Raw genomic sequence first — 22,285 nt, 5'->3', positions numbered from 1 at the left:
CATCGTAGATGCCCCTGAGCCTGGAGCTCCAGTCAAACCTGTCAGAAAGCCGAGACCAGAAACACACAGAGCTTCCCCCGTGCCCTGGACAGGGTTATATGCTGTGTGATTCTAGCATAGCTCCTTTCCTTCTCTGAGCTCCTTCCCACCTGCTGCTTCCCAGCACCAAACAGTGCTGAGAAGGCATGATGTGCTGCTCCCCACTTCCTGACCAGCAGTGTGGGTGGCACTAGATCTCCGGAGGCTGACACTACCGTTCTATCTCCAGACCCGGAACAGTGTCCTGAAAGCCATTTGGCTTTGATAAGGCCACCCTCCTGTGTCTCCCACACCCCCAGTGTCCTAATTCAAGTGCCCTTAGGACACAGGAATTGGCCTGAGTGGTTGATGACCTCAGAGGGGGCCAGGCTGGGGGGGGGGGCGGATGAGACTTACCGGGTGGGCCGGACCAGGCCACTTCCTCCCTTTGTTGTCCCCATGTTTTCTTTTCTTTCTGAGATTTTACTTGAAGACCACATCTCCAGCAAATTTTGGAGTCACTTGCAAGGTTGAGCCTCAGCGGGACCAGCTAAGCCTGCCCCTCACCATGATCCTGGCACTGATGCTGGGCCTCAGGGGGTACCTGGGCTGGGGACTTCTGGGCTGGGGACTTTTGAGAGCCTGGGCACAGGACCCTGGTGCCAGGTTCTCTGATCTCAAAAGGTCCAGGGTGCCTTCAGGCTGGAAAATAGAGGCTGCGGATACTAGCGGAGATCCCATCGGACGGTAAGGAGATCCTGGTCCATGCCAGAGGTCTTGGGATAATAGCCGAGTCCCAGATACGTATATGTGGAATGGGCTGATTTGTGGCTAACGGGCCCTAGTTTCCTGGATCTGGTACTTCAGGGCCCAGACTGAGGATGCTAGGGAAGTCTCTGCTTGACCCTTAGCAGGGACTTCAATTGGGGCTTCAAAAGGGGAAGTAGCTCCCACTATCAGCTACCAGCATGGGACTCAGAGGGAATGATGCTCTAGATGCTTCCAGCTGCTGAGGCTGCAGCTTCTTAGCCCTGAAAGCTGAACCACAGCAAGGCTGGCCCAGGCTGAGCCCTAGGGGACAGCTGCTCCCAGAGGAGGTCTTTGGCTCTAAGGGCCCAAAGTACCAGGCCAGGATTGAACACTGAGTGAGGGCTCCAGGATCTCAAGAACACATGGCTGCAGGGAGTCCTAGAGCTACTTCACAAGGCCTCCTGGATGGGCAGGATATAACTGACACCAGACGTGGTTTTCTGACATCTTCTTTATGCTTAGAGGTACCTAGACTTTGGGTCTATCCCTGAGGGCTTTGAGTCTCATGAGTGAATGTGTCCAAGATAGAATGTAGGTGCCACTTGCCAGGCCAACTTCTGGGGCTCCGCTTTCCAAGTATCATTTTTCCCAACAACCTTTCTCATAGTGTCTGAGTGACTTGCCCCAGGTGACAGCCAAAGAGAGCTAACCTTTGCTTTCATACCCAGCTCTCTGAGTGGCACCCAGCTTTCGTACCCAGTCCTCTATCTGTAAGGCTGAGCGGCCAGCTCACACCCATCACAGCCTCCCAACTACATATGAGAGGGTCAGTGATAGGCTTCCCAGACAAATCTGCCTGGGCCAGGTTTCCATCTGTTTCTGACACCCCCAGGCTTAGCCAGGGAGAAGCGGCAGGGTGATCAGGAGCAAGCGTTGCTTAGTGAGGAAGGGGGTGGGTCTGGTGGGGTAGGGAGAAGAGATGCCCTGTCCCCCAACTAGGCTACTACAGGCTCAGGAGCACAGGCGACTGTTGATGGGGGCAATCCTGCCACCCACCTCTGACATCAGGACTAGGGACCAAGGCTCTCCTCCACAAAGCCAGCAGCAGTAGCAGTCCCAGTCAGCAAGTTCCTCCTCCCTCAGTGAAGGCAAGGATGGAGAACTTGAGGAGCCGGGAGGGAGGAGCTTTGGTCCTTGCTCTCCCACCTCGTGGGTGTGGAGAGGGCCTGCTTGCTCCTTAGCCCCCAAGAGCAGAGGGTCTTCCATCTTTCCCTGGATGGTGTTGCAGTAGGCTCCAGTGACTAAAGGGTCTGTGCATGCTGTACAAGGTCCAGGAATGCCCAGGCCACCCCAGCTAGGACTCCTGCCTGCTGGGGCTTCCTTTCTACATCCTCAGAAGCTTGGACCCCACAGTCCAAGCCTAAGCTATTGAAATATCCGGAGAGCCTGGTGGGAAAGGAAGGAAATACCGTCACTTCCTGGGCTGATTGCTTCCCATGTTCTTGTGACAGGAGGCAGAAGGGCTCAGGTCCTTGGGCACTGTGTTTCACTACGCCATCATCGGTGGTGGGGGTGGGCATGGGCATCAGTCACCAAATCTCTTGCCAGAGTCAGGCCTCCTGCTCTCTAATTGGCCTTCCAGTTTCCAGAGACCTGGGACCAGACAGGCCCTAGACTTACGGGGTAAGAGCCTTTGGAAGAACCAAGGAACAGAACAAGTTGGAGCTTTCACAGCCTGTGTGCAGAGACTGCCAGGTTCCAGGGCAGAAGAGGGACATTGTTAGTTGCTTCCTAAGCCCCTGGAAATCCTACAGGGGCAGGGGCAGGGAACTAGCAAGGAACCCCTTTGGATGTCACAGGGAAGATGTTCTTACTTCCTCGATTTGGTTGTGTGTATAGAATGTGGGCTCCTCACACACAAATCAGCCGCTCCAGAGAAACTGGGTTTGTGGTAGGGGCTGTGCTAAATCTGGGAGAGATGGCCTATCTTCTATATCGTTGTGACATCTCAGAGGGGTGGGGTTGGCATTCAGGGCCTCAGATTTCATAAGGGTTGGCCCAAGTATACCCTGTCCCAACCCACTCCCATGCAGGGTGGGAGTATAAAGTATTACTCCCAGTAGCAGTCTCTTCCTAAGGGAAGGAACACTGGGGACTTTTGTGGCTAGTAGCTCAAGGCCCAGAGCTGTCCATCATGTCACCATAGGTCACACAGCAGCAGAGTGGAGCAATACTGTGCCCTTGTACCTGTTCCAGCTCCTGGACGCAGGGTTCTGGGCATAAAAAGAACCCCAGAGCCTGGGGCCGAGGCGCCTTAGCCCGATACTCAGTGAGTCCCAGGCTCAGGCTTTTGAATGGGCCTTGGTCTTCCCTGCCAAGATGTACCAGCACTCCACCACTCCCCGTCTAGGGACAAAGCCCCAGGAGGATGCCTTCCCTGGGGTGGTCACACTAACCTCTGGATGCAGGCCTCAGAGAACAGGCAGCCAGGAAAGACACCCTCAAGCCAGGAAGGACCTGTAGAGATGGGCTCCTTGGCTGGCAAATGCACATTCTTGCTAAGGCAACCATGGCAGGCAGCTGAGGCACATCCATTATGCAGAAAGCGCAGCCCCTCCCTTCTACAGGCTCTGTCAGCCTTCCCCACAACCCCTCTCTTTGTCTCCAGGGACACAGCTTCTGCACATTTCCAGGAGTGGGAGGAGGGCCTGGCTCAAGGTCACCAGAGTCCAGGAAGGAAAGGGGAGGAGAGCTTCAGGTTTCCGAGTTCCCACTCAGGCTCAGCATCCCCTCCGTTTGTGCCATACAGGGTCGGGGACAGACCCTGTGTTCACTTGACTGACACCTGATCCTCAGTATACCTTCTGGGAGATGGGGGTGCCCAGCAGGGCTCCTCATAGGAGGGGACAAAAGAGGGAGCAGCCCAGGCAGAGGGCAGTGCGAACAATGGGCTACTTCAGCATGTCAAGCCTGGGGCACATGTGCTGAGGGCCTCCCAGGAGCTGCCAAGAGCCGGAGGAAACCAAAGCAAAGGTTAGGAATTTTCCCAGGGCTTTCAGGCTGGCTGCATGTGCTGTGCCAAGCGGGGAGCTGCCAAGGGAGGGGAGAGCCCGCAGTGTGGCAGCTCAGAAGAGAAAGTTCCTAAGCAGGAAGGGTGGGCAGCACAGATTTCAGTTCAAGAGGGAGAGCTGGAAAGTCCCATCAGTCCTGGCAAGCTGGACCAGGCCAGACGCCCCCCCTCTCTCCCCGCCCCAGGCACAGCCCTCCTGGTCTCTCGAACAAGCTTCAAGGTGTGTGAGGTGGAGCTTGTTTACATTTGATCTCAGGCATTCTGGACTGGATAATTCATTATCATTGGAGTGTGACATTCACTGGCCCAAGATGTTCTCTCTGTCTCTCCCTGTCTGTATATCTATCTGTCTGTCTATCAATCTGACTCTCTCTCTCTCTCTCTCTCTCTCTCTCTCTCTCTCTCTCTCTCTGTGTGTGTGTGTGTGTGTGTGTGTGTGTGTGTGTGTGTGTGTGTGTGCGTGCAGGCGCTCATGTATACCCGTATGTGAGAGCAAGAGATTGACATCAAACGTTCTCAATCACTCTTCATCTTGTTTTTGAAGCAGGGTCTCTCACTGAGCTCAGAGCTCCCTGACTCAGCTACACCAGTGGGCCCACAAACCCCAGAGACCCTCCCGCCTCTTTCTGCCTCCCCAGAGCTGGGATTACAAGTGCATTCAACCACGCCTGGCTTTTTCATGGGTGCTGGTGACCCAGACTCAGGCTCTTGTGCTTGCACAGATAAGTGCTTTGGCAGCAAGCCCTTGTTACAACATTTTCACACATTTGCATTATGTATTTGGTCATATTCACACCCTCTTACCCTCTCCTGTTCTCCCTCATCCCAGGTTTCTTCCTCTACTTTGTCTCGTTTCTACTTTCAGGCTTTTTGCTTTTAAGTCCAGGTTCTGCCTATGAGAATATGCATGAGATAATTGTTTTTCTGAGTGCAGCTTACTTCCCTTAATATGGTGATCTCTAGTTCCATTAATTTTCCTGCAAATGCCATTATTTCAATCTTCTTAATCACTGAATATATAACACATATGCACACACACATACACACCACATATATGTTATACATATGTAAGGTTTTCTTTCTTTTTAAAAAAGATTTATTTATTATATACACAGTGTTCTGCCTGCATGTATGTCTGCAGGCCAGAAGAGGGTACCAGATCTCATTACAGATGGTTGCGAGTCACCATGTGGTTGCTGGGAATTGAATTCTCAATCTCCAGAAGAGCAACCAGTGCTCTTAATCTCTGAACCATCTCTCCAGCCCCTGTTTTGTTTTTGTTGTTGTTATTTGTCTGTTTTTGTTTGTTTTCTGCTTTTTGTTGTTTGCTTTGCTTTGTTTTTTGGTTGGTTGGTTTTTGTTCTAGACAGGGTTTCTCTGTCTATCCTTGGCTATCCTGGAACTCTCTCTACAGACCAAGCTGGCCCAGTGCTAGAATTAAAGGCATGCACAACCACTGCCTGGCTACCTTGTTTGTTTTTGAGACAGAGCCTCCATGAAGCCCAAGCTGGTTCATGTTGGCTTGGGATTGTAGGCATGCATCACCAAGACCAGCTAGCTCTCTGTAGTAGTTGAGGGACATCTACATTGATATCCACTAACTTACATTCTCACTGTCCCTCACTCCCGCCTCCATCTCCTGGCCAGCATTCCTGTTTCATTTTGTTTTGATACAGGGTCTCTGGTAGCTCAGACTGGCTTGAAACTCCCTGTTGTAGCTGAGGGTGACCTTGAGCTACTGAATCTCCTGCCTTGCCTCCTGCCTCTACTTACCAAGTAGGATTACATGTAAGTAGCACCATACATCACTTTTCCTATTTTCTTTCTCTCTTCTTTTCTTCCTTCCTTCCTTTTTTTTTTTTTTTTTTTTTTCTTTTGAGATGTGGTCTTAAGTATTCTAGGTGCTGACCTAGAACTTTCTATGTAGCAGAAGGTGACCTTGAACTTCTGATCATCCTGCCTCTACCTCCTGAGTGCTGGAATTATAGCTTGTGCCACCATTCCTGGTTTTATGTGGCGCTGGTACTGAGCTCAGAACTCCATGCATGCTAGCAAGCACTCTACCAACTTTTCTACATCCTTCCTTTGTATGTGCATGCATGTGTTCATATGTGTGCATGTGTGGGTACATGCATACATGCACACGTGCACATTCCTCCTGCTCACCGATTAGACCAGGCACCCCCTGCTTCCCCAGAGTTGGATTTCAGGTGTACACCACTGTGCCTGCCTTTTTACATGGATGCTGGGGAACCAAACTCAGTTCACCATGCTTATGAGGCAAGCACTTTACCAATGGTCCCCAAGCCCATGGTATTCTTTTTCTGGTCTTCCTAAGTAGCTAGGCTGCCCAGAAACTGGTAATCCTCCTTTCTCAGTTTCCCAAGACTGAGATTATAGACATGGGCCACCAAGTCTCCCACAATTTCATTTATTTATGTAAAGTTTCATTTTTTTTAGATATGCATATTCCAATCCAGGGGCCAGAAAGCAATGGCCAGTGTTATAGGTATTCCGCCCCCGCCCCAGGTTTCTCTGCTGATGTAATAAGCCAGATCAAGCCAAATTGAAAAAAATATAAGAACAGGTTTATTTGAGCAAAGTGACTCCCGGGTGAGTTCTCCAGTCCCAGAGATCAAGGCCAAAAAAGCCATGCCAGAACTAAAGCAGGGAGATTATATAGGATGCAGGCTAAGGGAGAGATGTGTCCACTACAAGCTGGGTTTGTGCCCAAGTATGGTCAAAAGCTGAACGCTTTAGGCGGTGAATTTAGGCAGCTGACAACTTCACAGGGGGAACAGCCAGCACCGCCAAGAATGTGGGGCTGGGTGTTTTGTGCTTTCCCTTTGTTCTGGGATTCTTGGCTGGGGAGTGGGGCATTGGAGAGCCTGGAGTGGGGCTTTCTGGATCATTCGGGGGTGAGCTGAAGCTTCCAACTGGACACATCAGGACACCTATTTTTGATTAAATAAAGTTTTATTGGAGCACAGCTGGGCTCATTTGTTTACATATTTTTAGAGATCATTTTCATTTTATGACAGACTTGAGTAGCTGTGACACTGTTTACTCTGACTGGAAAGCCCAGACTTAGGCCAGCTTCAAGAGCATGTGACCTGAACAGTTGCATACAGAGCCCCTCAAGGACTCCAAAGGGCCCACACTTGGGCACATTCCAGCCTTCTTAAAATTCTTAATAATGGTTGAACAATAGCTGCACCTTGCATTCTGCCTTTGGAAAGATGTGCAGCTTTTAGTCCTGTGTAAAACACTGACCATCTGTCCTTTTAGAGAGAAGCCTACTGACTGCTTACTCCAATTTGCCTCTCGATGATAAAATGCTAATCAAAAGCAATTTGGGTGCAATAAGAGAAGGCTCTCTGGCATGCTGAGCACATGCTGGACCATCAAGATGCACTGTCCGGGCGGTGGTGGTGCACGTCTTTGATCCCAACACTTGCGAGGGAGAGGCAGGTGGATCTCTGTGAATTTGAGACCAGCCTGGTCTACTAAGCTAGTTCCAGGACAGCCTTCAAAGCCAAAACCAAAATAACAATAACAAAACCAAAAAAAAAAAAAAGCCCTGTCAACCCACAAGGGACTTTGGCTTTTAAAAAGCCACAGACAGTTTTGATGTACAGGCAAGGTTTTGAACCACATTATTACATGGGAAACAACAGGTTAGAAACCTGGTACATCAGATTTGTTTGTTTTTGAGGTTTGGCACGCTAAGTAGATGACCTGGCTGCAATGCTGTGTTTGAAAACATGTCTCTTCTGTAGTCTTGTGATAACTGGTATATAATATGTACACAGGATTCTAGGCTGGCAATTAATTTCTGCCAGTATTTTAATGTAATCCCCACTAAATTTCTGCCAGTATTTTAATGTTATCCCCACTAAATTTCTGCCAGTATTTTAATGTAATCCCCACTATGTTCCTATTCCAGAAGATATTGTTTAAAAGTTCAAGGCCATTCTCTCTCTCTCAACACACATACAATTATACAATCAGGCAACATACATACAAATTATTAGGCAATTCCTTTGTCATTGGTCTCTGTAATATGTCTGATTTATTTATTTATTTATTGTTTGTGTTTGAGATAGAGGCTTGGGAAGCACACAGAGGATTTAAGCAGGGAATCAATATCACAGAGGTACTCTGGCCCCAGGGTCCAGAAAGAATTCTCTCTTCCCACCCCCTCTGGTGTATGTGTGTTGATTTTTCTTTCTATAAAAATGTAGACATAACCATCATGCTCTCAGAGTTCTAAAATTTCTCAGTAGCGAATTTTGATGTGAGTTTATTTCTATCTTATTGCAGGTTCTTGGTGAATCTTTCACAGCTGAAAACTTAAAGTCTTTTCATCTCTGGAACTCACACACCATACACAGACATAACACACCACACACACACACACACACACACACCACAGACATACATACACACACAAGCACACACACAGACACATACACAGATAACCACACACAGAGACACATACACCACGAAAAGACACATATAGATGTACACACACACACCACACACACAGACATACATACACAGATATACCACATACACACTACAAACAGAACAGACACATAGACATACACACACCACATACACACACATAAACAAAGAAACACTACACAGACACATATAGACACATACACACCACACACACATATACGTACACACACAAGCACACACAGACACACACACCACAATTAGACACATATAGACATATACACACATGCAGACACAGATACACCTCACACACAGACATACACACACCATACACAGACACATAGACACACACACACCACACACCATACTCACATATATATACACACAAGCACACAGACAGTTACACTCAGACAGACAGACAGACACACACACACACACACACACACACACACACACAGACATCTTCTCTTTGCTGTCATCCTGTTGCTTGGATGTTGGACCTGGGACTGATGCTTTGTATTTCTTCTTATTTTTCATTTCCACTTGCTCTTCCTGTCTTGTTGTTATTTGTTGCTTTTGTTGATATTTATTTTTTACTTATGTGTATGAGTGTTTTGTCTGCACATACATTTGTGCACCAAATGGATGCTGGGTGCCCATGAGGTCAGAAGACTTGGCGTTGGAGATGTTTTGTGAGCTGACATGTGGGTGTGGTGCTGGGAACTGAACCTGGGTTCTCGGCCAGAGTAGCTGTGCTCTTAAACCACCGAGCCACCTCTCTAGCATCTGTTTTAGTTTTTTAAACAGGGTCTCGTATAGCCCAGGATAGCCTAATACTCATTGTGTGGGTGGTGCCGATGTTGGCCTTGCAAACCTGATCCTCCTGCTTCTACCTCCTAATGTAATTGCTGGGATGGCAGGCCTTTGCCACCACACCTGTTTTTACACAGTGCTAGAAATCTAGCCCATACTTCCTGTCTGCTAGGCAAGCACTCTGCCTCTGAGCTATGTCCCCAATCTGGTTTGGTTTTTGGTTTTTGTTTTCTTCTTCTTCTTTTTTTTTTTTTTTTTTTTTTTTTTTTTTTGTCTTTTTGTTTTCCAAGACCAGGTTTCTTTGTGTAGCCCTGGCTGTCCTGGAACTTGCTCAATAGGCCAGGCTGGCCTCTAACTCACAGAAATCCTCCTGCCTCTGCCTCCCGGGTGCTGGGACTAAAGGCCTGTGCCACCACTGCCTGGCCCATAGTCTCTTCATTTTCAAGTGTTCTCTGAACACCCTGCCAACCCCTTATGCTTCCTCCACCCCCCACGTAGCCCCTGTCTTCTTTCTTCCCTGTAGCAACTTCTCTTGCCTATGTGGCAGTACTGGTGTAAATTTGGGGACTATTCTTTTTTTCTCACAGTTGTGGTTCTCTCCAAATGTCCCCTCTCCCTTTTGTCTGTCTTGATCTCCTGTTGATCTGCTTTGTTCTTTTCAGTACTGAGGATTTAATTGGGACCTCAAACATGCCAGGCATGTGATCTAACACCTCGGTTCAGCTTCCTTGTTTTGTAGTAGTTTTCTCGGGTTCGTCCTCAGATGTCCAGGTGTGCCTTTCTGAGCTGTTTTGGTACATAAGTCTCTACTGGGCAGTTCGCCGGGAGGTTCCTCTGATGTCCCATCTACAGGTCTCTTTTGCTGGGACTAGGTAGTTTTTCTGCCAAGCTTTTGGAGCCTGGTGCCCAGTAGGTAAAGGCTGCCTATGAGGCTTCTAGAAGCCTGGTGGGAGAGCAGGCCTTCTGGTGGTGGTGGTGGTGTTATGTGTCTCAGGATCACAATGGATGTGGTCACACAATGACCATTAAGTCCTTCCACCACACTGCCCCACCTCCCACTACCTTTAGTGGTGCCTGATGGGCCCCAGGGCAATAGCAGCTTCTGAAAGTGAAATTCCAATACCAACAAGCCACCCAAGCAGCAAAGCCCCTGAACATTGCTCTCTGATGACTACCATATCTGGCCACTTCCTCCATGTCCCCATCACTTGACCCAAATGCCCATATTTCTCCTCTAGCCTCTACCCTAGACCATCTGTATCTTAATGGCTCCCATCCTTTCTGGATCCTTGGGGCCAGAGTACCTCTGTGATAATGCTTCCCCACTTGAAACCTCTCTCTGTTTCCCATGGCCTCAAGAAATGGCCCAGTTCTTCCTCTGGTACCCATGCCTCCCTAGTAAGGCTTCTAGTCCCTTGCCTCCATATGCAGTCCTTCTGACATCCACAGCCCTGCCCAAACGCCCAGCTCCTTGTCTGACTCGCCCTTTAGACACAGCTCTGTAACCAGACCATTTATAAGTCCTAGCCACATCTCTTCTCCTGAGATTGCCTATTCTCCTTGGGATCCTTAAGAGAAGTCTGCCAGTCCATAGTGTTACCGCAAGTTCAGTGCAAGAGAATGTCACCCAAGAGCTACTGAGTTGCTTGGGGCAGCAGAGGCCATTGCCACTTGCACCTCTGGAGAGATTTGTTCTGGCAGCTCATCATGAGGGAATGATAATGTGACCTTTGATTGAACCCAGGGAGCCAGCCCCCAGGTCAGTGAGCTTGCTGCTCATCCTCTACATTACATACAGACAAGGGGTAAAATGGAGAGTATACTGCATGTGACCCCCAACTGCTCAGCAGGATTACCAAATGGAGGCCTTTCCCAGAGGAGACTGTTCTACCCAGCCACTTTCCTTCTCCAGTAACTGCTAAAAAAGCCAACTGGCCAGTAGGCAGGCCAGGGAGTAGTAGGCACAGACATATTCTGGTGAGAAAAGATGGGTGAAGAATTGGGCAGCTGCCAGGAGAGGGCACAAAATGCTCCCAGAGCATTTGATTCTCAGCCCACTCAGAGAGGGCATCACCCGTCACCACCACTAACTACAGATGAAGAAATAAGAACTCCTTAAGTGTGTCACTCAAGGTCATATGCCAGAAAGCACCACCCATACCATGATGTCCCCTGGGATCAAGGGGATAGTGAGAACTATTTAATGGTTTCCAGAATCTCATAGCTGGGCAGGGAAGGAGGCACAGTGGGGCATCCTTAGACATCTGGGAAAGTGCATCTGGAGCCAGGCAAGGCTCAGCAACCCTCTCGTATGGCTTCTTTTCTAGGAACTGGTGCCCTTACCAGAAGTCTAGACTGGTCACCTTTGTAGCTGCTTGCAAAACAGAGAAACTCCTGGTCCATTCACAGCAGCCGTGTCCACAGGGGGCTCCTGACTGCCAGGGAGTCAAAGTCATGTGAGTGGGGTGAACAGGCCATTTTCCAGGCCCAGTTAGCCCACCAGTGGTGCTGAATCCCTGCCTTCTTCCTCAGGTACCGAGTGGCCCAGAAGCCAGTGTACCAGGTCCAACAGAAGGTACTGGTCTCTGTGGGCTGGAGGTGCTGCCCAGGCTTCCAGGGTCCAGACTGCCAGGACTATGGTAGGGCTCCCCAAAGCCCCTCCTTAAGCCCTGACCCCAGAAATCCTGCTATTCCTCAGACTTCTGAGCTCAACACACCATGTTTTCCTCTGCAGATCCCACAGCAAACCCGGAGCCCACGGAGCCAAGTGGCGAACTCCCGGAGACTTGGGACCAGCTGCATGGTTTTGAACTTGGTGTGTTGCTTTCCTGGAAGGACAGAGCTCATGTGTTTACTTCTTCCTCCTTTGATGGGTGGTACCATTTCAGGAAAACTGTGCCCTCTGAATCAGCATGGGTTACCTTGTGGTCCTGCACTGTTCTCTGAGAACAGGTTCCCAGGGCTCTTAGCCTACTGCCTGGGGCTGATTCTTGTCCCTTTCTCTGACCCCATTTTTCTTGGAAAGCTGGCTTTGCTCCTTGATCTACACAAACTCCCAGACTTGGAAGAACTTTTCCACACGCTTGCACACTGCCTGCCCCCTACCAACACCAGGACCTGGAAGTCATGATGCCCTTAGTCTCAGCATTAACAAAAGAGTCACCATTTATGAATTGATTTCAAGGGTGGGAGAGGACATGGATTTAATTAAGTGATCAACTAGCTACTTGTTGGAGCTGCAGGCAAAGAAATTGTGGCTAAGGAAAGAAATGTGCTGATTGATTAGTCATGTCTGCTGTGGGTGTGGGAGGAAAGGGGATAGCTTAGAGAGCTGGCTGTATTTGCCCTTCTGAGGCTAAAGGCTTCTAAGTTCCAGCTCATGAATGAGGGGCCAACATACTCACTTGCTCTGGGTCCCAAGTCTCTTACTGACTGCATTATATGCTCAAGCCTGGTGAGCTGGCCTTTAACACTCATGACTGGTCTATTTTCAGGCCATCCTGTCACAGAGTTCAATGAGATTAAGGTGCCACAGGAACAACAGGAACATCTGCTTCAAGATCTCCAGAATGATGCCCAGCTGGTAGAAGATGGCCTCCCAGGCCCTTGGGAGGCCCAGGCCAGTAACCTCACAGCTGAGACCACAGAAGCCAATCAAACAGAATTTGGTGAGTTGTAGCCCCAAAGAAGGCACAGGCTTCAGAGGCCCTACTCACCCAGCCTGGGGAGGGGTGTGTGCTGCAGCTGCTGTGTGAAACATGGTATCTGTTGCAGAGTTCACGGGCAGGATGTCAGAGCACCTACTGCAGGCCCATATCAATGCGTTCCTTCAAGCACACTTCAGTCCCACCTGGAAGAGCTTCGGTGAGAGTTTGCACAGCCTCTCCCAGGCTATCAGAAACTTGTCTCTTGATGTGGAAGCCAATCACCAGGCTGTCAAGAAGGTCCAGGACAGCACTGTGACCAGGGCTGACCTCCAAGAGCTTAGTGCCAAGTTTGATGCCAAGATCCAGGAGAATAACCAGAGAGTGGGCCAGCTGTGGCAGGATGTGGAGGACCAGTTGCATGCCCAACGCCGTTCTGTGCACCACGCCCTCTCTGAGGTCCAAGCTGAGGTGAGCAACAAGTTAAAGCAGCTTATCAAGGCTCAGGAACTTCCAGGGACTAATGGCAGCCTGGTGGTGGCATCTGCAGCAACAGCAGCGGCAAGGCCACAGCCAGAGAGCCTGCAGGCCAGGCTGGGCCAGCTGCAGAGAAACATCTCTGCTCTGCACATGGTCATTGATCAGAGGGAGGAGGAGTTGCAGAGCACCCTCAAGAACATGGACAGTGTCCTGAACCGGCATGTGGATGAAATCAAGGAGCTGTACTCTGAATCAGACGAGACCTTCGATCAGATCAGCAAGGTAGAACGGCAGGTGGAGGAGCTGCTGGTGAACCACACGGGACTTCGAGAGCTGCGCGTGATCTTGATGGAAAAGTCCCTGATCATGGAGGAGAACAAAGAGGAGATGGAGCGGCAGCTATTGGAACTCAACCTCACTCTGCAGCATCTACAGGTGGGTCACGCAGACCTCATCAAGTATGTCAAGGACTGCAACTGCCAGAGGCTCTACTCTGACGTGGATGTTATCCCGGAGGGTCAAAGGGACACCGTGCACACCCTGGAGGAGACCCAAGTGAGCCTAGATGAGCAGCACCAGCTGGATGGTTCTTCTTTGCAGGCGTTGCAAAGCACTGTTGATGCCATGTCTTCAACAATGGATGAGCAAAAAGGAGAGAGTGAGCGGGCGCGGGTGGAAAGGGCCCGGATGCGGACTCAATTACGGGCGCTGGACAATGCAGTGGAAGCTCTGAAGGCTGTGGCGAACCAGACCCGCAGAGAGATGCGCCAGCTGCATAGCTCCTTTGCAGCCCTTTTGGAGGATGCGCTGCGGCATCAGGCGGTGCTGGCAGCCCTCTTTGGGGAAGAGATGATGGAGGAGATGGAGGAGGTGCCTCGCCCTCTGCCCCTGAATTATGACCAGATCCGCCTCGCCCTGCAGGACGCCGCCAGCGGGCTGCAGGAACAAGCATTTGGCTGGGATGCCTTGGCCATTCGAGTGGAGGTCTTGGAGCAGGCTTTGGAACAGCACCCACAGTTGGCAGAACGACTACAATCCAGCCACGACTCTGGGAGGGCAGAGGAAGCCATGGCTTTGGTGAACCTGGAGCAGGAGATTCAGCGCCTAAACTCAGATGTCAAGCAGGTTGGGCAGTGCTGTGAGGTCTCCAGGGCTGCCTCCCTCAATAGCTCCCTTGAAGATCTACACAGCATGCTCTCTGACACTCGGCATAGCCTGAAACAGCACCAGCAGCTCTTCCACGGCCTTTTCCGGAACTTCCAAGAGCTGATGGCAAGCAACATCAGCCTAGACCTGGGTAAACTGCAGGCCATGTTGAATAAGAAAGATAAGAAGCAGCAGAAGGGCCTAGAAACATCTCGGAAGAGGGAGAAGAAGCAAGTGGTGATGTCTGCAGATGCACATGCCAAAGAGATGGAGAAAGGTGTTCTGGACTCCCAGGAGCTCTGGGGAGCAGGTGAGTGCTGAGTGCTCAGGCCCCAGGCTATCTGCCTACCCAGATGCTCCCTTCTCCTGGGGAAGAGCACTGGGTGAAAGAAAGCAGGATTATTGGTCACCACTACCACTACACAGGGAGCTACCCTCCCCTTCTCTTCAGGACTATGGGCTTTTTTTTTTTTGGTCTGTTTGTTTTGAGACAGGATTTCTATGTGTAGCCCTGACTGTCCTGGAACTAGCTCTATAGACCAGGCTGGCCTCAAACTCGCAGAGATCCACCCGCCTCTACCTCCTAAGTGTTGTGATTAAAGGAGTGTGCCACCACACCTTGCAGCTATGAGCCTCTTAAGCTGCCTGGAGTGCAGGGAAGTACAAGTCTCAAAAATCAGTTGTAGTCCCAGAGCCCCTGAGTTGGCACAGGCTCTAGCCATGGAGCAGAGTGTCTCAACTCTTCACCCTCACCCTAGTCCTCAGCCCTGCACTCTAGGGAGGGTGGATTGGAGCAGGGGTGAACCTGAGGAAAGGCTTATGCTCAGAAGGAAGGGGCTTTTTTAGTAAATACAATTGGCAGTGTAAACACCCTTCGGTACCTTCCCAGGGCTTTCCCGTGATGACAGCCTTAGCTGCTCCATCATGCATTGATACCACATCTTACCTGAAACGGAGGCTCAAGCCCCATAAATGACCTCACCCAAGCAGCCCAGAGAGGCTGGCTCTCAGGTGCAGGAGGTCCACAGAAGGGCCTGAGGGGCCCACCTTCACAGAAGAGTTGTCACCTGACAGCTCCCTTTCCCCAGCACAGGCTTAATGCACAGGAACCAGGTTCTACATCCCTCAGCATCTCCAGAGAGCCATGTGCACTTACACTAATTGTGAGTGGTACAAGCTCCAACATGCCAACGATTGACATTTACCATTTGCCTGTCTGTTAACTCCTGCAGTATTTTTTTTTATTTCAGAAAGTATTTTTTCCCCTTTAAAAACTCTTTTCTTGCAATAAGGCCTATAGCTTGAATTTGTGCCCTGCAGCGAAGTGCATGGTCAGTTTGCATAGCCCTTCTATCTTCTGGAGCCCTTAGGATCTCCTGCTGAGATGGACTCACAGATTTGGGCAGGGTGAGAAGAACCCATGGCCCACAGCAGGCGCTGTAGGGCAGCTTCCTTTCACCAAGGCAGGAGCGCCATCTGCTGGATGCTTGGGGACTGGAGCACCAGCCCTCAGTATTCCCTGTGGCACAAACAGGAAAGCTATTCATAAACAATTCTCTTAAAAACTTCCAGACAGAGAAAAGTAAAATTTCGTGATTCTTAAGGCTATTTCTGGATTAGGAGGCAAAAAGATGGACTGCAGTCTGAGACTCAAGTCACTAACTGCTTTGCAACTTCTTTGAAGTCTTGGTTCTGTTTTCTGAAGAATGGGGACTTACACAGAGGGGTGGGGAGAGAGACAGAGACAGATCAAGGAACTCCCAAGAGGATCCTGCCAAGGTTGACCTTGCTTTCTGGACTCTGGTAAGGTACATTCTTCTTGTCCCATCTGCTGGCTGTCACTTTCCCTGAACTTCCTGGCCCCTTCCTCTTGTTCAAGTGGGGGTGTTGCTCTGCCTCTAGCTCCACTGTGGTCCTAGGGTTGGAGGGAGTGGCTTCTGCAAGTGAGAAAGACAGAAGAGCACCCCGAATCAAGATGGTCCAAGTTTTGCTCTCTGCTCGTTCAGTCTGGATCCACAAACTGTCCCTTTAAAGGCTTCAGTTTGCCCACATGCAATGCTAGGGCTCTGCACAACATTTTGGAAATCATTAAAATGACTATCCAGGGCTGGAGAGATGGCAAGAGCACTGGCTGCTCCTACAGAGGACCTGAGCTCAATTCCCAGCATCTACGTGGCAGCTCACAAACATCTGTACCTTCAGTTTCAAGGGATCTAATGATCTTTTCTGGCCTCTGTGGGCACAACCCATGCACATGGTACATAGACATACATGCAGGCAAAATACCCACATATATCAAATAAGTTACAAACAATTTAGATGATTAGCCAGAGGGGTCCCCCTTGCTCAGGAAAGGTCTTATTGTGTAGCTCAGGTTAGTTTCAAAATCAAGATTTTATTGTCTCTGTGTTAGAATTACAGGTGTAAACAGACTACCATGCCTGGTTCGAAAGGGTTTCTCCTTCCTTCTTTATGCTCTTGTGCCCACGTCTGGTAAGGACCACCATTTATGCTCCCAAGTATCTCCCAGTGTTAACATTACTTTGAGGATAGGTAATATTCTCCTTTTCCCCCCAGATGTCTCAAGTTTCCCAGGAGATACATCCCAGGGGTATGACTTAGAAGTAGAGCACTTGTCTAGCATGTGTGAGGCACCATGTTCCATCCCTAGCACTGATGTGCAAGGAAGGAAGGCTCCTTGGCAGGTAGTAGACATCTGGGAGTTGAATACCCAGGTTTCTAGCACAGTTCACCAAGCCACAAGCCTTGGGTAGCCAAAGACACTCTTCTCTCTAGAGAGTTTAAAGGATGGGATCAAAGAAGAAAGTGCTTTGTTGAAGATCAAAGGAGAAAGTGCCCTCCTCAGCCAGACAACACATGTGTATGCCCCTTCCTCTCCCACTCTTCGAAATCACATTGTCTGAGACTTTTAGGATGTTGAAGGTATCTAAAAATAGTGTCCTGCTTCAAGTGCAATTAAGGTGAAGAAGGCAGAGTTTTCTAGAGAATGTATAACTCACTGAGTATCTCCCCTCCCAGGCTCCCCTGTGGCCTTCTATGCCAGTTCTTCAGAAGCAGCAACTGCTCTGCAGATGGTGAAGTTCAACGCCACATCCATCAATGTGGGCAGCAGCTACTTCCCCGAACACGGCTACTTCCGAGCCCCCAAACGTGGTGTCTACTTGTTTGCAGTGAGCATTACATTCGGCCCAGGCCCAGGCATGGGGCAGCTGGTGTTTGAAGGCCATCGCCGGGTTCCAGTCTACAGTACAGAACAGAGGGGTGGGAACACAGCCACTACTTTCGCTATGGTAGAGCTGCAAAAGGGTGAAAGAGTGTGGTTTGAGTTGATCCAAGGATCGGTAGCAAAGGGGAGCCAACCACACACTGCATTCGGGGGCTTCCTGATATTCAAGACCTGAACCCTGGGCTCAGCTTTCGTCAGAAATGACAGACTTGCCTGCTGTCTGTAGACTGAGGCTCTGGCCAGCAATGGCTGGAGAACACATAGTGGCCCAGCTCTTTCCTGAACGCCTTCTGCAGAGATCCTTCTTTTGGACACACAGGTTGGGAAAGGCCAAGAATGCGGCTCCCTGAACTGCGCCCGCCCGTGCAGGCACCTGGAGTGGGAGCTGGGCTTCTTATGCCTTCCCCAATGGTGTGGCTTGTCTTGGCTCTAAGCCACTCCCTCAATTCCACAGGTTATTTGTCGGTTTATTTTGGCATTTTGCTCCTTCTGTGGTTGGAAACTTCTGTACATTTTTTTTTTTTGTTTTGTTTTTATTTCTTCTTCTCTATGTCAGGAAGTCATTGTTTCCCAGGAGGAATGTTTACAGTGATGGCGACTGGCCAGGTGTAGCTCATTGAGCTGTTAACATGTACAAGGCCTTGGATTCTCTTTCCAATACCTCAAAAGACTTGAAGGAAAAGAATAGTTTTTTTCCTTTCTAAAATTGGAAATTAATCTCTAATTACTATAGGGAAACTAGTTCAAAACAGCCTTTCTAGTCTCAGAAGGAAGTGAATGTGTGGCTGAATCAACTATAGGCAATGAAATGAGTATCTCTGGGCTGGGGATGCAGCTTAACTAGAATGCTCAAGACCTGGACTCAGTCCCCAACACTGTATAAACTGGGCATGGTGGTGCCTGTGATCTCAACACATGGGAAGAGGCAGGAGGACTAGAAGTTCAGGACCATTCTCAGTTTTATAAAAGTTCAAGGCTCAAAACAACAAAACAAGCTAATATTTTTTTAACTTTCAGTCTTTATGTCTACACTTAATTTTAATTTCACACCTTTTCCTCCCTGCTCACTCAGTGTAGAGGCCAAGAGATGTCAACCAGTGACAACACTGGGGATGGCCCTTGCCCCTTTCATTCTTCCACCATCGCGACTGGCCACACCCTCCCCAGCATCTCTGAGGAGGAAGGAGGGAAACGCTTTGGAATAAAACGATGTCCTCCAAAACTCTGCCTTGCTTACTGTTGAAGGAGAAACATTTGGTGAGGCATTTGGGGAAGTAGGACAAAATGAAACGGGGGCAAATGTGGCTCCCCATTCTAGGCATATTCGATTTTATTAATATTCAGTTAATTCTACATAGACTATCTAGAGGCCACCTCACTAGGCAGGGACAGTCAGTGGACAGGACAGTGCAGAATGGCAGCTCTCTCTGCAACATCTGCATGATGTTTACAAGTCTCTGGACCCTACTATAGGCTCAAGAAAGCAGCCAGCAGAAAACAAAGCAGGCTTTGGTAGCACTCAGTGTTCCTTGGAATATCTCCATATTAAATGGGATTTGACTTGGTAAGGGGTTGCCAGCACTTCTCATTGCTTACTGGGGTCCGCAGTTCAAATAATTGACCCTCAGAATTTACTTACTAAGCTTTGTGCACTCAATGTGCTCAGGTACCAGTGTCAGATAAACGGTAAGTCAGGCCACTGACTGTTTGATCATGGGCTAAACCACAATTCTTCTAAACATTAATCCACCCAGCGCTTTCAAATTCTGTGTTCTTGACCACATCTCTGAATCTTGTTCACCTCAGTGCAGCTCTGCTGTTGAGGCTATTTCTGAACTAGGGTATGTGTGGTTGGGCCACATAGACCAAAGCCTGGGGAGCCGTGTGTGTGGCAGATCACTCTTCTTGCCAGCAGACCTGGCTGTCTTGTGCTCCATGTTGCTGTCTCTGGCCAGTCCCTTCTGAGGACTAAGTTGGAATGTTAGGGCAATGCAGTCTCAGCACTAAAGACTTCCATTCAGGATTTCTGGCATATAATACAGTGTGAATCAGTTCCCCAAGAAAGGGTATGTGTTATTAACCCCCACAGGAAGGTAACAAATACAAAGCACTAGATGGTTGGGTCTTCTACGACCACTGCACGAGGCAGGATCTAGAGTGAGGAGAAATAGTGGTTCTTTTTAGCAAGAGGCTTTCTGTGCAATAAACACATCTGATTACATTTGACAAAGCCTTAACATCAAGTTTAAGCCAGATTTTCTGTTCAGACATTTCTGATTAAGACCCCAAATCAGTGAAAATTTTGTGTGTGAACACAAATATGCTTGTATAGGTGGGTGTAATGTTATGTGTTCACTTGGGTATGTGCATGTGTATGGGCCCTCAGGGGGCCAGAGGTTGACACCGGGTATCTCTCCCCCACACACATGGTTTCTCTGTGTAGCCCTAGCTGTCCTGGAACAAGCTTTGTAGACCAGACTGGCCTTGAACTCTTTGAGATTCACCTGCCCCTGCCTCCCAAGTGCTGGAACTAAAGGTGTATGCCACCACTACACTGTGTATCTTACTCAGTCACTCTGCACCTTAGTTTTTGAGGCAGGATCTCTCACTGGACCTGGAGCTCATCCATTTGGCTAGACTGCTTAGCAGTAAGTGTCTGCCTGTGTTCCCACCCCCAATGCTAGGATTACAGATACTCATTGCACCCAGCCTTTTACAGAGGTACCCAGGGGAACCAAATCTAGGCCCTCATGCTATCATGGGAGGCACTTTACCAAATGAACCCCCTACCCCAGCCCCAGGTCAATAAGAAATTCAAAATTATCATCTGTATTGAGATACCTGATGCTAGGTGAGAACTTTCCCAGACAGACAGGAAACTGACCTAGGGCAGGTTAAAACACATGTGGCCCTTGAAAAGACTATGAAAGAACACCAAAGCCACATCAATATAACTTAGTGATTCTTTGCAAAGATAGAAAAGATGTTATCAAATGAAATAGCAACATGGAATCCTAACCCTGAATATTAGGATTGCTGGAAAGCCTCAAGTTTAAGCTGTCCCAAATCACTTGGGAGTTCTGGGGCAGAAGAACTACAAAGTCAGTCCTAAGCCCATTACAGGACAGCTGCTGACCCTCTGGAGGCAAAGAGCTGAAACACGGGACAGCGATGACTTTATAGAGTTAAGATCACCATATCATGGCTAGATAATCAGTCTTTTACTCAAGGACACACACACTGGACTGACAGTCTCTCAAACTGAGCCAAAGTAAGCTTCTCTCAACAGATTCTATTCAGAATTTCTTAACAGAGTAGCTAATGCATTGTTTTACACTAACACGAAATGGGGAATCCAGCAAGGAAAGTGCAGGGGCTGAGTCTTAAGCATGCTGTTGAGTAACAAACCTAGCTCCCTAAAAGAGGGTGCAAATGGAATTTACTGCAAACTACTTGGCAGGTGGGAAATAAGGCATTGTGGGATAAAAGCAGACCACGCAGGGATTTCCTTCTCACTGCAGTGGGAACACTGTAAGGACACATCAAATGGAAGGAACAGCCTTGAAGAATATAACAGTGCAAATAAAATGTTTCATAACAGGACAATATCAAGAGCCTTAACTTTCCTTTCTCGCAAATAAAATTGTAATATACATACCTGTATTTAGGATCTAATAGAAAATAGGGCTCATGTACAATAGCGCTCAATGTGTGTTTCTGTGTGGGGGCTGAAGATACAGCTCAGACAGGGCTAGTGTATACAAAGAGTTTGAGGCTAACCTGGGCTACAAGCAAGATCTACTTTTATCCTCTTTCTGTAAAAATGGAAACAAAACCACAAAGAAAAAAAATTGAAATAAAAGGAGATCATACAAATAAGTTATTTCCTCTATGTGGCCACATGCTTGTTTTTGAAAGTTTTTTGTTTGTTTTTGTTTTGAGCCAAGGTCTGGTTATCCTGGAAATATGTAGACCAGGCTGGTCTTAAACACAGAGAATACACAAAGGCCACCATACCTTGCTTGAAAGTCAGCTTTTTTGTTGTTGTTTGAGAAGGCTTTCTCTGTAGCTTTGGAGCCTGTCCTGGAACTCACTTTGTAGATCAGGCTGGTCTCAAACTCACAGAGATCCACCTGCCTCTGTCTCCCGAGTGCTGGGATTAACAGTGTTACCACCACCCACACCCTATGATGTGTACCCACAGCTGCTACTACTTGGGAGGCACAGGATTGCTTGAGCTAAATTTAATAAGAGCATCTTTTGTGGGAGTAGAAAGTGCCTCTATGTCCCCAAGTGCTGTGTGGTTAAAGGTGTGCGTCGCCGCCATGCTCTGCCAATATATGGTGTTTTCACCTTACACACATTAGAATACCGTGATCTTAATGGTATTTACAAAAACACAGGAAATATTCAAATGTACATAGTGGGGCTGGAGAGATGGCTCAGCAGTTAAGAGCACTGGCTGCTCTCCCAGAGGTCCTCAGTTCAATTCCCAGCAATCACATGGTGGCTCACAACTATCAATAGTGGGATCTGATGCCCTCTTTGGCATAAAATCAATAGAGCACTCATACATATAAATAAATACGTCTTAAAGAAAAAGACAATCAAATGTAAATAGCGGTGTCTGTCAATAAAATGGAGTAGTTTATT

The 22,285-nt window shown here is 48.7% G+C and overlaps 1 protein-coding gene across 1 annotated transcript; it reads left to right on the top strand.

Moving 5' to 3' along the window:
• The first annotated feature begins 301 nt into the window (after positions 1-301).
• On the top strand, positions 302-22,283 carry Mmrn2 (multimerin 2). Its single transcript, XM_051206824.1, has 7 exons — positions 302-765; positions 11,443-11,571; positions 11,648-11,754; positions 11,850-11,930; positions 12,610-12,783; positions 12,890-14,695; positions 17,425-22,283. The coding sequence occupies exons 1-7, from the start codon at positions 425-427 to the stop codon at positions 17,805-17,807; spliced, it is 3,021 nt and encodes a 1,006-aa protein (XP_051062781.1). The 5' UTR covers positions 302-424; the 3' UTR covers positions 17,808-22,283.
• Positions 22,284-22,285: the final 2 nt, after the last annotated feature.

This window comes from Phodopus roborovskii, unplaced genomic scaffold (assembly GCF_943737965.1).
Source record: "Phodopus roborovskii unplaced genomic scaffold, PHOROB, whole genome shotgun sequence".
In the NCBI taxonomy this organism is placed as follows: Eukaryota; Metazoa; Chordata; class Mammalia; order Rodentia; family Cricetidae; genus Phodopus; species Phodopus roborovskii.
This window is presented reverse-complemented; position numbering and strand designations above follow the sequence as displayed.

Excerpts from the sequence above, each read along its gene's own strand:
- Mmrn2 (XM_051206824.1), top strand. The coding sequence starts at position 425 with ATGAGACTTACCGGGTGGGCCGGACCAGGCCACTTCCTCCCTTTGTTG. Across the intron at positions 11,572-11,647 it reads TGCCAGGGAGTCAAAGTCAT|GTACCGAGTGGCCCAGAAGC; the intron begins GTGAGTGGGGTG and ends CTTCTTCCTCAG. Across the intron at positions 11,755-11,849 it reads TCCAGACTGCCAGGACTATG|ATCCCACAGCAAACCCGGAG; the intron begins GTAGGGCTCCCC and ends TTTCCTCTGCAG.